At 45.3% G+C, this 16,025-nt stretch overlaps 2 protein-coding genes across 2 annotated transcripts; both read left to right on the top strand.

Annotated features, from left to right (window-relative positions):
* Positions 1–4,290: 4,290 nt before the first annotated feature.
* On the top strand, positions 4,291–4,653 carry C8R40DRAFT_994610 (uncharacterized protein; the record flags this gene model as incomplete). The annotated part of the gene is made up of 1 exon (XM_046236755.1): positions 4,291–4,653. A coding segment is annotated over one exon (363 nt), but the record flags the coding sequence as incomplete, so codon positions are not given.
* Positions 4,654–5,592: 939 nt separating this feature from the next.
* On the top strand, positions 5,593–5,880 carry C8R40DRAFT_1055707 (uncharacterized protein; the record flags this gene model as incomplete). The annotated part of the gene is made up of 2 exons (XM_046225023.1): positions 5,593–5,722; positions 5,795–5,880. 2 exons carry the CDS (start codon positions 5,593–5,595, stop codon positions 5,878–5,880), a joined length of 216 nt encoding a protein of 71 aa, XP_046081950.1.
* Between the last annotated feature and the right edge of the window lie 10,145 nt (positions 5,881–16,025).

Here is a 16,025-nt window from a genome sequence, read left to right as displayed (position 1 = left end):
AGATGAAGATCTTTCACACCTTTCATTAGCAGCAACTGAAAAGGTTGCAATGGCAGAGACTAAAAAGAGGAAGAGGCAAGATGAGAGGGTGACAGCTCGTAGAGTTGTCCGAAGACGGCAAGAAGAGGAAGAAATGGGACAGAATATAGTCCGTGGCACATCAAAGTATTTGACTTTGCCATCGAAGGAAGCAGTTCATTCATGTTACCGAGCCTTTTATAATGCTACATCAAATGCATCTTTGATTCGACAAGTGTGTGCTGTCTGTGGACGGGAATCAGATCATCTGGGTGGAAAACCTCGCATGAAAACATTACCACTAGCGACTATTCCCAACATTCATTGACTCGAACCACATTTACCACATACCAGCCATGACCTCTATGATGAAAAACTCCTCGAGCCTGCAGGTGTCATATCGGAGAGTGGGGAACCTGTCATAATCGATATCTGCCATGAGTGTCTCGCATCTTTGAAATTGAAGACTAAAACCCCACCACGTCTATCACTCGCAAACAACTTGTGGATAGGAAAGATACCCGAGAAACTGTATGCCCTAATATTCCCCGAGCAGCTCCTTGTTGCACTCCTGTATCCCCGTGTCTTCATATTCAAGCTTTATCCCAAGAAAGTCGGTGGAAAGCGGGATAATTTGCAGCGGGGCATGCAAGGCAATGTCAGCTCATACGAACTTAATATGGCTGGCATCCAGTCCATGTTAGAGGGAAACCTGATGCCACGTCCTCCTGCAATCCTAGCGTCAATCCTTACAGTGACTTTTGTGGGACAGGGAAAGCTACCAAAGGGTTGGTTGCACTCTACATTCAAAGTGCGCCGAGATTTTGTTGGTGGCGCATTGCAGTGCATGAAGGAGTTGAACAAAAAACACTACGATCACATCGTTATTGATCCCAAACGGATTCGCAGCCTACCATATGATGGAGTGCCAGAGGAGATTATAGGCGTGGTTCGACAGACCACAGATGTGGGGTTAGTGGATGAAGAGCAAGATGGTTACGTCCCTGATTCAGAAGACATCAATGAACTCAACGAAGGTATGTAAATGATTATAAACATGTGTTCATTTGGCAGCAATAAGAATCAAGCTACAGGATTCACACAAAGCAATGACCCTAACGAGCAAGGTGCGCAAAGTTGGTTAATTACAGCATTGGTACTGAACAGTTGTTACTATGTACAGGCAAAGGAGAGGTTATACCGCTACAGGCATCTGGAGCAATCGATACTGATCTATCAGCAATGACTGCCAATGAGCTCATGGGCTGGGGTTTGATGAACCTCTGGACGAAAGGAGAAGAAGGTGCCTATGCTGTTCGTCATGGAGGCAAACCCGTGAGTGACTTTGGACAACCACGCAAAGGTGAAGAATGTACAGAAGAAGAACGGCCAAACTACTTTGAACGCGCATTTCCGATCTTATTTCCCTATGGCCGAGGAGGAATCGAGGCAAATAGGCCTGTAGCCATCCCATTTCGCGAGCATATCCAATGGACCCTGCGCTATCATGATCGTCGGTTTAGAATTCATCAGACTTTTCCTTTTGTTGCATTTGGAATTTTGCAGCGACGAGAGGCACTTTCTTCTGCCCGAGTTCAGATGCGCCGAAAAACCTTTGAAGCAGAGGCACGATTGATGTCTAGTATCACAAAAGAAGCGTTGGAGAAAGCTGAGCAACAGGAGGCAAAGAATGAACCAATAACGGATCCTGCTGTCCGCATGCTGCGCTCACAGGTTCAAACAACATCAGGATGCATTATTGGCTCCGATGCCATTCGATACCGTGCTCGTAGCCAGCTTTGGTCAACCACAATATACCTTACACCTCCCTCTCTATGGATCACAATCAATCCATGCAACCTTCATGACCCTATCGCGCAAGTCTTCGCAGGAGAAAGTATTGACATGGATGCATTTGAAGCAACCATGGGCCCAAACAAAGAGACGAGGGCGAAGAATATTGCTGATGACCCGTACACAGCAGCAAAATTTTTCCACTTCATTATTCAAGCTATTCTTCGGACGCTGTTTGGTGTTCAGGTGACTCCTTACCGCGTAAAGAGTTCTGAAGGGATATTTGGCCGGGTTAGGTCATACTTCGGTGCAGTCGAGTCACAGGGTAGAGGGAGCTTACATTTGCATCTGTTACTGTGGTTATTCAACGCCCCAACCTCAGATGAAATGGAGGAACTCCTGAAGTCAGAAGAATTTCGTCAACATGTAGCAGAATTCATCCGCCAAAACCTGCGGGCATATGTACCTGGACTGGAATCAAAACAAGCTCTTCTCGCGATCCCAAATGAGGTTGAAATTGCCTACTCACGACCACCAGATCCAGATAGCCCAATGTACAAGGCAGAATTGCAAGATTTGGAACGACGTGTTGCACGGTCCAAGCAGCATCATACATGTGAATTCCGGCGGTGCCTAATAGTCAATAAACACGGAGTGTTATGCTGCAAGCGTAAAGCACCTTTTCAACTCTCAGAAGATGCAACTGTTGACGAGAATGGGCAGTGGAAGATGGCACGGTTGTATGAGTATCTGAATGGTTGGATTCCAGCTTTAGCAGTCTGTGTACGGTGTAACCATGATGGAAAACTGCTTACAAATGGCGAAGAAACACGAAACATAGGTTATTATGTGTTCAACTACGCACTGAAAAAACAAGGCAAAAATTTCAACATGTCAGCCATCTTTGCCAAAGGTCATGCATACCATGAGGAGAACAATCAGTACCGTGACTCTCTGCAAGAAAACCAACGCCTATTGTTGTTTCGACTTTGCCATGCTGTCAATAGAGAGCAGGAATTGGCTGCACCTATGGTTATATCGTACCTGATGGGTTGGGATGATATCTACCGTTCACATCATTATACTGTGATATACTGGTCATCGTTCATGGGAGCTCTGTTCAAAGTATTCCCAGTGTTACACCCAACAAAAAGCACCTATGTTGGAGTACAAGAAACGTCTGCAGAAAGGTCAGAATCTTTGCATAGAAACGTCTGCAGAAAGGTCAGAATCTTTGCATAGGATCGTATAATGAATTGCATTGAAAATTTTATGACAGCGAAGAAAGTCACGAAAAAACAAGGCATGAAGAAGATGAAGAAGCGCAGGCAGCAGAGGTAGGGACGCCATCTATGCTGAAATGTAAAGTTGAATACTCATGACTCACAGGATGGGAATGATATGATAAACCTTGAACTCGATTCAGATGGGAAGATATATCCTAAAAGTCAAGTTACAGACTATCGGTGCCGTGGTACAGGATTAGAGAAGTATCACGTACTCGACTTCTTTGTGGACACCTGGGAAGATGACATTCACGGGGCACATCGGACTAAGGCAGCACATTCCTCTGAAGATGGTGAACAGGAGCACAGCGGAGACAATGCAGAGGAAAACGATGACCTATCAAGGCACCCAGGACGGCCACTCAGCGATCGATTTCCATACCTCCAGTCACATCCAGAATCGGGTAGCAAAACCCGGGTCATACGCTCGCGAAATCATAAAAACCTTCCGAATTTCATTGGGAAGTACTTTCCGCGTCGAGATGATCCAGCATCATACCTATTATACTGCACGGCAATGTTACTGCTGTTAAAGCCCTGGCAAAACATTGCGAATGATCTGAAACGACCTACAGAGACTTGGGAAGAGGTTTTCAAGGAATTTGTCGAGACTTGCCCAAAGCGAAACATTGACATCATGTCCGGGATCCAATACTACTATGAATGCAAGTCAGCGGCACTTAAGGAGCAGGAGAAGAACTTTGACAAAGAGACAGTGGAAGACCTTGGAAGGAAAAGACTCACAGAGAAAGAAGACTTTGAGAATAACTTCGATGAAGAAGTTCCCTCGCCAGACTATCAGTACACTGAAGAGGGCCTAGCACTGCTCAAGGCAAGCTCAAAGTCATACCGAGAAGAGTTACATGGAGCACAGGCAGTCGAGCTTGCAAAGCAAGCAAAAATCCTTGAAAGCCCAAATCAGAATGAGTGGGCTGTCAGAGACTGTCATGAGAAGAGGAGAACGGCAGAGTCTGTGCAGAAGCTGCTTACATGGAAAAAGGAGATGAGTAGAGCAGGCATCAGCTCAAGTGACGACCAAATGGGAGGCGGAGGTGGCGGTGATGCATCTGTTGACACATTAACCGAACTTGAATGAAAAAGAGGCGAAAAGAGGTTCGACGATGCGGAAGTTGACTTTGTGGACGAAGCACAAATGATAGAAGAATCCTTGGCAGATCTGAACCTGGAAGTCCTAAAAGTTGACCAGCGACGGGCATACGAAATTGTTGTCTGGCATTTGGACCAAACCCTAGCTGGAAAACAACCCCCTCCGCTTCGTATGATACTGTACGGCAAAGGTGGAACCGGCAAATCACGTGTTATCCAAACAATTACAGAGGCATTTGGGCGACATAACATGAGAGGGCTTTTGTTGAAGGGCGCATATACAGGTGTTGCAGCATCTTTGATCGACGGAAAGACTTTACACATCATTGGGCACATTTCTGTCAACAAACGATCAGAAGTGGGAATGAGCACAGACACAAAACAAAAATTGCAAGAGTTCTGGAAAACATTTACATACCTGTTTATCGACGAGTACTCAATGATTTCGAAAACATTTTTCGCCAATCTGGAGTGGCACATATCAGTTGGTAAATTTACTGACGGGGCTGACCATTCACCGTCATTTGGAGGAATCAACATCATTTTGTGTGGCGACCTGCACCAGTTTCCACCTGTTGCGGTAGCGCCATCAGAGGCCCTATTTTATCCTGTAAATCTTGCAAAAGACCGACCCGAGGCACAAATAGGGCGAACACTGTATGAAGAATTTAGCACAGTGGTTATTCTGAAGGAGCAGATGCGGGTGACAGATCCAACGTGGCGGGACTTTTTGCAACGCCTCCGTTATGGGAAAGTTCAAAACGAGGACCTGACCATGTTACGTACATTGGTAGTGGGCAACACAACATGCTTAGGGACCGACTTCAAGCAGGATCCATGGTTGGAGATGAGTTTGGTCACCCCTCGTCACACAGTGCGGGAATGATGAAATGAAGAGGCCATACGAAGACACTGTCGTGAAACAGGGAACCAGATGTACATCTGTCACACATCGGACACCATCAGAGATAAACCATTAAACCTTTGTGAAAGATATGGATTAGCGATGCGCAACATGAATTCTACATCAGCCACCCGCCGAAAGAAGAACTTACCAGATTGCGTTGAATTAGCTGTGGGGGCCAGAGTATTGGTGACGCAGAACATTGAGACCGACTTGGATATAACAAATGGGGCACGAGGAAGGATAGTAGAGATCGTATTTGATCCAAGAGAGCCGGCATTTGAAGAAGATTGCTCAGTTGTAGAGCTGGAATACCTGCCAATTTATGTGCTGGTAAAGATGGATCGCACCAGAGCACAGAAACTTGATGGACTCGAAGCGCAGGTTATTCCTATAGAACCACGGAGACAGTCAGTCAGTATACAGGTTCGGGTCAAAGGGAAAAAGCACGTCAAGCGCACCGTTCATCGCAAGCAATTTCCTATGACAGCTGCATATGCATTTACAGATTACCGGGCCCAAGGTCAAACAATACCGAGCGTGTTAGTGGATATAGGAAAGCCCCCAACAGGCACGCTCAGTTTGTTCAATCTATATGTTGCGTTATCCCGAAGTTCAGGCAGATCGACAATACGTTTACTCCGAGAGTTTGATGCAGGGTGTTTGACAAAAGGGCATGACATAGAGCTTCTTGCAGAAGATGATAGGTTGGAGAGACTCAATGAACAGACAGCACGGTGGTGGAAGAAAATGAAGGATACATTAGAATAGATAGGATAGATAACTGGTATGTTACTGAAGGAGACGCGTTTGAACTGTGGGGCGGTTGAACGTTGAACGTTGAACTGTGGGGCGGTTGAAACACATTTGAAACACATGAACAAACAAACCGGACCGCAAACGTAAAATGTTGTGGCATGTTTGCGATATGGAACGAAAAGTGCGTCAATTAAAGATGGCAAGAAACCTAGCCAAGCAAGGTGATTATATCAATGGTAGTCGAATATACACAGGCATTACACTGAGCGGAGATGGGACAACTTGACAAGACCGTGCCTACAGGTCAATAACTATAGAGGTTCTGAGGCTGGATATGGCCTGGGAAATAGCCTGGGATAATTCCAAGGTCTGGAACTGAGTATTGGCCTGTAGTACACACTGGGAGTGGGACATCAGTGAAGCTATTAGCAACACCCTTCACACACTGTTGGTGTCCCCAAGGATATAATGGCAAGAGTACAATATTGGGATGAGCAGCCTAAATGGGGTTCCTGATGATCTGGGAGTCTGGAAGCAAAGGGTAAAGAAGATATTACAGCCGTTTGCAAAACTAATGGCAGTAGTTCGATCGATCGATTATGTAGACTATGTCGGAATAAATAATTACTTAGAAAATTTTTGATTTCATCATCTGCCACTATGCCCAATCGTCAAATTCCTCCCGAAGTCAAATGTTGCACCATCAATCTTTATGAGGAGTTTTAGAAGGGAGTTTGAAGCTGCTATCTTGTAGAGAGGAGAGATTGGAAGAGGCAGATTAGAGCCTGCAGCCTGGCCAGCATCTTCGTCAACATTATCTTCATTATCTGAGATGATGACCTCGGGACTTTTGTCCTGATTCCTCTTGATAAATATATAGATAGATAGATACGTAGCTCTGCCTAAGGTGGGGTCCCACAAGGGAACAGCTGGGCCCAACCACCTCTACTGCAGTGAATGCTCATCCGACACAGGATGGTAGACTGCAGAGAAAGAGGAGGGGGTAATGTACAGGAGGTAGCATGAATACATATGTAATACAGAACACGAATCAGCCTTCATCAGAGTCCTCATTGTCAGATACAGCTGAAGCATCTAGGTGTTGTTGATCAGCGCTTGTATCTAAGTAGTACTGCCACCGGACCACGACATTGTGGATAAATTTAGCGGTCGGTACAATTAGAGACCAGTCGAAAATGAATGCCTTGAGGTAGTGTAATGCGGTCGCGTCGGAGAAAACGGAGTTCACGGGGAGAGGTTGGGATTGTCGCATGGCGGCGATGAAGGTTGAACGTAGAGAGATGATGCTCAGCAGTGAAGGGCATTGGAAAAGGATGTGCTGAGGGGTTTCCAGTTGATGGTTGTGCATGGCACGGTCGATTCCGTTGTTCAGCAGCCATTAGGATGCGAAGCGGTGAGAGAGAGCCTCGAAATAATTGGGGAATGAAGTCCCCACAGAGTAGTTTGGTGATAATGCGATGATGAGAGTGGATCACGACTTGGGTGTGATAATGACGAAGCCCAATAATCTGAGCCTTTGCCGGACTTTCCTCCTTTGGTTCCAGACGGTGACGAAGGAGGGACAGTTTGGACCATGAGTCAATGGGGTTTGAAGCTCGAATTTAGTGGAGAAATCGATGGCCTTAGTGAGTTTGTCGATTCGGTCTCCATCGAGAGTATAGAGTAGAGGTAGACGGTGTTGTCCTAGGAGGTAGGCAATAGTGTAGTCTAAGTCTGAGAGCCAGCATGATAGTTCCAGGAGGGCGGCCACGTTGATGAACTGAGTTCCCAGCTATACATGGTGAAGATAGAAGAGACCTCAGGTGACGAAATCAAAAATTTTCCAAGTAATTATTTATTCCAATGTAGTCTACATAATTGATTGATTGAACTACTGCCATTAGTTTTGCAAATGGCTGTAAAGACTGGGATAAGATGGTACACTTGATTTCAAGCTTGACTACAATGTACAAAGTATTCTAGCTTATATACATCCCAAATACAGTCAAAAGACTTGATGAAAGCTTGGAACAATGAATAAATACAATGACAGTCACAAGGTTATTATTCTGAAGTCCGGCTGGTCCAGAAGAAGCATCAGATGAATTGCATGCATATGACACAACTCACAAGAATGAAACCTATAAATTGAAGTTTGCCACAGTGATCACACCCAACAAAAAGCTCCAGTTCTTTCTTGGTTTGAAGATGGCTCTAAATCATACAAGTGAGACACAGTTAGAGTGTAAGACCTGGGTCAGAATAGGTCTTTGGGTAGGTTTTGTTAAGATCATGTACACTGTGTAACCGTGCCAGAGGCCACAAGGTGTCTAAGTGCGGAGGTCGAGTGGGACAGTAGTGAAGTTATTAACAACACCGCCGTTACGCCGTTAGTCCCCGGAGATTGAGAGTATAGAAGGGAGGAGCTGAGTAGCAGCCAAGTCAGAGCGGCAGTATCGCCGGCAACGAGGAGCAAACCAAAGAACATTTAAGTCCTAAGGTAGAGTAGAGAGTACTTCAAGGCGATGAGCCTAAAGACTTAGAGGAGCACAGAGTTAAGGAGGGAATCTAAGTCGAAAGGGAGATCTAAGTTGATAATTAAACTGAGGAACTACAGTAGCATACAGGCAGTATTTATATCTATGGATCGGTGCATTGGTGCAGAACGCTAGACTAACTAGTAGGAGCTATACGAGTAGTACCTGCAGGGTAAAGTAAAAGACAATAAGGAGGGACTAGAACAAAAGGGTATGTGTAGCGAGAAAGAACAATAAGGAGAGATTACAATAAAGGTGGATCTTCGGAGCACCGAGCGGCGGAATGGAGGCCCGAGGCATGGACTTGACAGTATCCCCCTCTTAGGCTTGAGCCCTCGAAAGCCGTTAGTATCGGGAAATACTATTAGTCACCAGAGAAAAAATTTTATATCATGTTAGCATTGGCAATTATCCTTTTTAGTCATCAGGAAAATTTCGTTGGTTCACCGTAAGCCGAGTACAATTCGAAGAAAAATTTTCGCTGGTCCATGCGCAGTTTTGCCCTATAAAAGGCCCAGGGTTTTGCCGCTAAGGGCCTAAGTCCCCCAAAACTTCTAAGTCGAAATGTCTGCCAGCCAAACCATCACTACTACCACCAACCCTTCGTCCGCCGGCCCTTCGAGGTCGCGCCCTGTCCCGCCCCCGCCCATTGACCTCACTGCCCAAGAGGAGGAAGGTCTGGAGGATAAGGATGAAGATGAGGACGAGATAATCCGGAGGGCACAGGCACGCGTGGAGAAGGTGAGGGCGAGGAAGGTGGCAGAGGCGGCAAAGAAGGCCGCAGAAGAAAAGGCTGCCAGAGCAGCAGTAGCTAGGGAGAAGGCGGCACAGGAGGCACGAGAGCGAGCTCATCGAGCACAACAACAGGAGGAGGAGGTGGCTGAGAGAAGGAGGTTGTTGGCCACGGCGGCAACAGCTCGGAGTCAGCGAGGGACCTCTCCAAGTGAGGTGTCGGTTTTGCCGCGGAGACCCGTGGTCGAAATTTCAAAGAAGAGTAAAGGGAAAGGCAAGGCTAAGGCCCAGGTGCGTTTACCCATCACTATGACTAGATAATTGTCTGACTCCTTGCTACTTAGCCCGTTGATGAAGACCCAGATGACGGCGATGATGATGACGACGAGAAGGAACCCTGCGAATGTTGTAGGGCAAAGAAGATCTCTTGCCAGATGCAGGCTGGTAAGAGAAGCTCGATAATTTGTAAACCCTGTCATGATGCAAAAGTACGGTGCTCATACTCTGGCCGGCTGTCCACGGTGAAACAAGAAGGAGGTTCCAACCCCACCGGTGAACGTCTGGCTGTTCTTGAGAGCCAGATGGCTCAACTACTCGCTGATAATCGGCGACTTCGCAATGACCACGTCAAGGCCAACACTTACCACCGGCACTTTAACTGCAAGTTGGATTGGCTGATTACGGAGGCCGCGAGGAGAAGGAAGTCTCCACCTGAGATGCCAGAGGCCGGGCCGTCAGGTGTGTCGAGAAAGAGGTGCAGGGTTGTGGATAGTGACGAGGAAGAGGAGAGGGAAAAGGACAGGGAAGAAGTGGAGGAAGGAGAGGAGGGGTGTTGCTTTGGCGCCGAGGAGGGGGGAGACGAAGGATGAGGAGAAGGACGAGGGAGTCCTGACGTAGAAAATATTGAAGCATGCAATTAAATGAATACTATGCGTAACTCCCTTGATAGAGTAGAGGCACAATGGGTGTCTATTGAAAGAGAGAAGCAATTAGTTTAATCCAGATGAATCAGATTAATAGGATTAGAATCGAGGAGAGCTGATTTGCCTCCGGACAAGGTGACAAACAATCAAAGTAAGTGTTGAACAGCAGTGACAGCTGAACACCATTCGAGTCATTCTCTAAAAACAATTAAATTAAATAAATATCAAAGTACCTACCTATGTTTGGAGGTATACTAGAATCTTGGAACCAATATGGGCCAAATAAGGACATGTAGATTCAAATTAAATGGTACCTGACCGATTGTAGAAATTTCCTTGCGGTTCCGAACGTTTATTGTATTAAATTAATTGTACTGTGCGATTCTATATTCTGTATGTATAAATAGCGATCCAATGTATCTGGAATACAAGTGATTTTGGGACGACGTTGCAGTGCTAATCCGTAAAAAGGAAAGACACACTCCCGCCAGACTGAAACCTCTTCGCTAGCAGCCATTCGGGCCCGGCACTTGTGAGTATAGGAACATTGTGGTCTGCTCCTTGTGACTGCGAGAAGTATATCCAGTTGTTGGGTATTCTTCAAACTTAGGATCAGTTGTTGGTCTTAAGGGCAAATCACACTGTGTGGTTGTGCCAGCACATAGTTCTAGCCCTCCGTAGGGGTCTGTGTGTTTCGGTTTTAATTTACTTTGATTCAAACCCCCAATTCTTGATATACCCATATCAATACAAGCAAAGCACAAATCGTGCTGAATCTACCTTGATCAAAGGAATATATCGAATCCTTAGAACGATTCAAATTGATTGATTGAAGCTTCTTACTTAGCTCTCAAAGCTTTGCGGAACCTTTGCCAACGCTACCCCTTGCTATTAAATAAATTTGATAGCAGTGAACTCGCATATTGTGTATTAGATTGGTTGGTTGGAGTGCCCATTAGATTCCTTCCTTTCTCTTTCACACAAAAACGAGGCAAGCTCATTACCGTAATGTCTGAGAGCAGGAGCGAGAGCAAGAGTGAAGTAAAACCCCAGGAGGGGTTTCCAGAATTGTCGGTGAAACCGATGGCGAAAGTTCCGGTAGCGGAACAGCGACCTTTGCATCAACAGTGTTGGTGGCAGAAGGCACAGACGTCTGTGGAGAATCAAAGTGTGAAGTGTTACGGAATGTAATGTTTCGAGATGCCCAGTCAATCAATGGATTGTAGCGGGATAAGAAACTGTAACCTAATACTGCTTTACAAGATGAATATAAATGAGTAACATAAAAGGGTAATAGGAGCAGCTTGCCAGAAGGGAACTGAACGGCGATGTTCGCCATATCGGCAATGGGTTTAGAAGATAATGAACCATCAAAGAGATGAAGATTAACAGGAGAAATTTTGGTCATAGGAATAGAATTTTGTGAAACATAACGAGTATTGATGAAAGAGTCAGTAGAACCAGAATCAACAAGAGTAGGAAATTTGAGAAGAGCAGAGATAGGTTCGGCCGGCGCAGCCGAATCGGATAAAGGAAATTCAGTAGTTAATGATATTACAAGAGATTGTTCAATGGAGGAAAGAGCGGACACGTTGAGATATAACTCCCCAGGTGAGGTACAAACCTGATCAACGCAGCTCCCATTTCATACCGGGGAACAAGAGCTGCAGACTAGTTTTCCAATTCCTCTTCCACAACCTCAATGGTTGCTTCAACCTTGGCAGCATGGCCCTTCGACTCTCGGGCCTTTTGCTTATTGCAGTCAGCAATCTGATGCTTACCACCGCAGAAGAGACAAAGATTGTTCTTCATTCTTCTTTCCCTCTTGGAGGGAAGGACTTTACCATCTGCACCAAGATGATTGAACGCGGGGCGCTGACTGCCGGATTGGCCGGAATTCGAAGAGTTCTGGGGCTTACCATTGTTGTTAGGCTTACCACCAGAGAAGGGTTTAGGCTTTGGCGTGAACGGCGCCGAAGAACCAGATGGCTGAGAGTTGTTTTGCTGGTTAGTAGAACCAGTCTTAAAGTCCAAGGAACCCTTCTTCGGGTTCCAAGCAATAAAAGGCTTACCAGCCTCACGCTTTCTAGTTTCCTCACGTTTCCAATAACGGTTGTCAATACAAAGAACCTCTTGACAATAATCGGTGAGTGTCGCCGGTTCGGGCAAATGTGCCATTTCGTCTTTAATGCGTTCAGCTAAACCTCGTCCATAAGCCCATTTCAGGGCAGCAGAATCCCAGTTGGTACTAGCAGCCAGGGTGTTGAACCGGATGTTGTATTTCCAGATGTTCTTGGTTTCCTTCATCTTAAAATTACCAAGAGAATCTTCAGCCTCACCTTGGGCATCATAAATGCCGAAATTGTCCTGAAGCTCCTTTACAAGGGCTTTGAAGGAGGACGTCCAGGACGGCAGCGAGTCGAGATCCAGGTCGAGGATATCAGGGACAAACCATTCTTTGGCAGACCCACTGAGATAGGAAAGGGTGTAGTTCACCTTCCGCTGGTCAGTGAACTTTGGACGGTCATTGAAGACCAGGGCGAGATTGACGAAGAACGTCTTGAGTTTTCGGGGGTCCGAACTGTCAAATACCTCCGGCTCCTTGACCTTGCTATTGGATTCAGAGCTGTCAGAGGGACGGCGAGAACGGTACCAAGGGTCTCAATGGAGCCCTTGAATCCTGAGAGGAGCTCCAACATAGCATGTTGCTCGTTGGGAATGTCAGGAGAGATTGGGGAACGGGGTCCACCAGGTCCACCGGGACCACCGGGACCACCAGGACCACTGGGGTCACCAGGCTCACCACGCGGTAAACCGCCGGAGTCGTCATCCAGATCGTCGTTAACGAGCTTGCCTCGTTTTTGTGTGAAAGAGAAAGGAAGGAATCTAATGGGCACTCCAACCAACCAATCTAATACACAATATGCGAGTTCACTGCTATCAAATTTATTTAATAGCAAGGGGTAGCGTTGGCAAAGGTTCCGCAAAGCTTTGAGAGCTAAGTAAGAAGCTTCAATCAATCAATTTGAATTGTTCTAAGGATTCGATATATTCCTTTGATTAAGGTAGATTCAGCACGATTTGTGCTTTGCTTGTATTGATATGGGTATATCAAGAATTGGGGGTTTGAATCAAAGTAAATTAAAACCGAAACACACAGACCCCTACGGAGGGCTAGAACTATGTGCTGGCACAACCACACAGTGTGATTTGCCCTTAAGACCAACAACTGATCCTAAGTTTGAAGAATACCCAACAACTGGATATACTTCTCGCAGTCACAAGGAGCAGACCACAATGTTCCTATACTCACAAGTGCCGGGCCCGAATGGCTGCTAGCGAAGAGGTTTCAGTCTGGCGGGAGTGTGTCTTTCCTTTTTACGGATTAGCACTGCAACGTCGTCCCAAAATCACTTGTATTCCAGATACATCGGATCACTATTTATACATACAGAATATAGAGTCGCATAGTACAATTAATTTAATACAATAAATGTTCAGAACCGCCAGGAAACTTCTATACCTGGTCAGATACCTTTTAATTTGAATCTACATGTCCTTATTTGGCCCATATTGGTTCCAAGATTCTAGTATACCTCTAAACATAGGTAGGTACTTCGATATTCATTTAATTTAATTGTTTTTGGAGAATGACTCGAATGGTGTTCAACTGTCATTGCTGTTCAACACTTACTTCAATCGTTTGTCACCTCGTCCGGAGGCAAATCAGCTCTCCTCGATTCTAATCCTATCAATCTGATTCATCTGGATTAAACGAATTGCTTCTCTCTTTCAATAGACACCCATTGTGCCTATACTCTATCAAGGGAGCTACGCATAGTATTCATTTAATTGCATTCTTCAATATTTTCTATGTCAGGACTCTTTGACATTTATTTGATATGCCTTCGGAACCTCGCAGTACTTCGATCGTTCTTCTAGTCATCTTCCTCAACCATGCAACTTGATTGGTCTATTAGACTAAATCGCAGTCTTTTGGATTAATGCATGATCTCGTTCTAGAAGGAGTATTTGATAATTCCTGAGTTCTAGAAAGTCATTTCGAGTCAATCCTTGATTCATGGTCACTTGAGTAAGTTCTTCCAAACTCCTGCCAGTGTAAGGTCCAATAAGAATACCCTTGGTATGTCATACGTGAATGGTCATCCTTCGGATGTAGTCCGAGTCTGGTATAATCCTGCTTGACAAACAGGTAGACTGCTATCCGAAGGTAGTATCAGGGATGGGTAAACTAACCAACTTGTGGTAGTATGGGTATATGGTCCCTTCAACTTATTAGACTGATTCAGTATTGACTTTGACTGTCAATCTGGGTCTCAATTACAGTCCTCTCAATACAAATCTATACGTGAAAATGTCACAATTCGCAGCATAGACGTCTAGCCAAAATTTAGGCGTGTCATCCCCCCCAAACTAAAGAATTTGACCGTCCTCGGTCATTTGTAGTTTTGTATACAGAAAGGATACCCAATTTGTTATTAGATTGATTTGACAAGACTATATCTCCTTTTAATGTAAATCACTGGGTTTGGATCTCTACTTCTCCGTGCTCTCCAATCAATTTGGATGCCCTCAAATGGGTTTCTAGCACTCATCTTATCAATTTATTCACACGGCTGCTACGAATCGTAACAGTTTAGTGCTCAATTTGAATTGAATACATTTTCGGTATTCGTATCACATTTCGAAATTTTAATTCACAATCTTTTCATCATCTAGTCACAGAACAAGCTTCCATTTCACGGAGAACTGCTCTGACATACACACTGATTCAGTGTGTATGTTTATTTGGTTCAGGGCACGGGGTTCAACAAATTTTTCGTTGAACTCCGTTTTCCCTCCTTATTCCTTTCTTTCATCTCTTTTGTCAAAATGGCTTCGACCTCAAGTCAAACTCGAGCTTCGGCCTCTTCCACGCGTCTACCATGCTCTCTAATGGAGGCCCAAGTGATGCTGGCGGGTATTCAATCTAAATCGACACTTCCTCTATTTTTCGAAAGCACAGTTTTCCAACGCCTTCAGGCGGGAGATTATTCTCCTCCTTTGCTTGATTCTCAACATTCCCCGGATTACGATGGATCTGGTTCCTTTCCGGCCTTTTCATATCCTCGCCCTTTACTTCCATTTTGCTTTCCTTCCGAGACTTTGCACCCCTTGTCAGTAGCATCAGGCTTGGACCTGTTTTGTTCTGCCCAAATGGCGGTTAGAACATTACAAGTCTTGACGGACGATTCTCCTTCTACGGAGTCACCGGAAGTTTATGATGTTTTCGAGGAGGTTGCACCATTTCTGGTGCGTAACTGAAAACTCCTCCTACATCGTTTATATTAATGGTTTTCACTAGGTTTATATTTGGGACTTCTGGATCGGTCGGGCTAATTGCCCTTTATTCGCGGAGCAAGTTTTATTGTCGGCAGAATCCATATCTCTTGATCTTCCAATTTTTCTTCATGACAACCTGACGCAACAATGGGGGGTTCCACCGGAGCACCATTCTTCAGCTGAAGTAAGTGTTCCTTTTCTATTACATTCTCTTCATTCTCATTTAATTTAATTTACAGGGTGTTCACAAATTCGAACGATTCCCTGCTATCCCAATTCTGTTTTGTTTACGCTTTCGTGAGGGAAGCGCAATGATGTGTATGGTTTCGTCTAAGGATTTGGATGTTTTTGCCTCATTACGTGGCAAAGAATCATCGGCGGTTGCACTGAAGGACACTACTTCCTCACCACCCTTGGAGATCCGATCTTCAACCTCTGTTTCCAAAGCGCTCGTAGCTCCTCCACGATTAATTAGAAGGAATCGGGAGTTAGAGAACCTCAAGGCCGATGCCTCCTCGTTTCGTGAGTTATAAATTTAATTCATAGATTTTGTTTTATTTATCCATTCTTTTCACTCAGTTGCTTCTCCCCGTTCCGCCCGTTCAAAAGACTCCGATAACGA

The sequence above is a fragment of the Lentinula edodes genome (assembly GCF_021015755.1).
Source record: "Lentinula edodes strain Le(Bin) 0899 ss11 chromosome Unknown C8R40scaffold_41, whole genome shotgun sequence".
In the NCBI taxonomy this organism is placed as follows: Eukaryota; Fungi; Basidiomycota; class Agaricomycetes; order Agaricales; family Omphalotaceae; genus Lentinula; species Lentinula edodes.
This window is presented reverse-complemented; position numbering and strand designations above follow the sequence as displayed.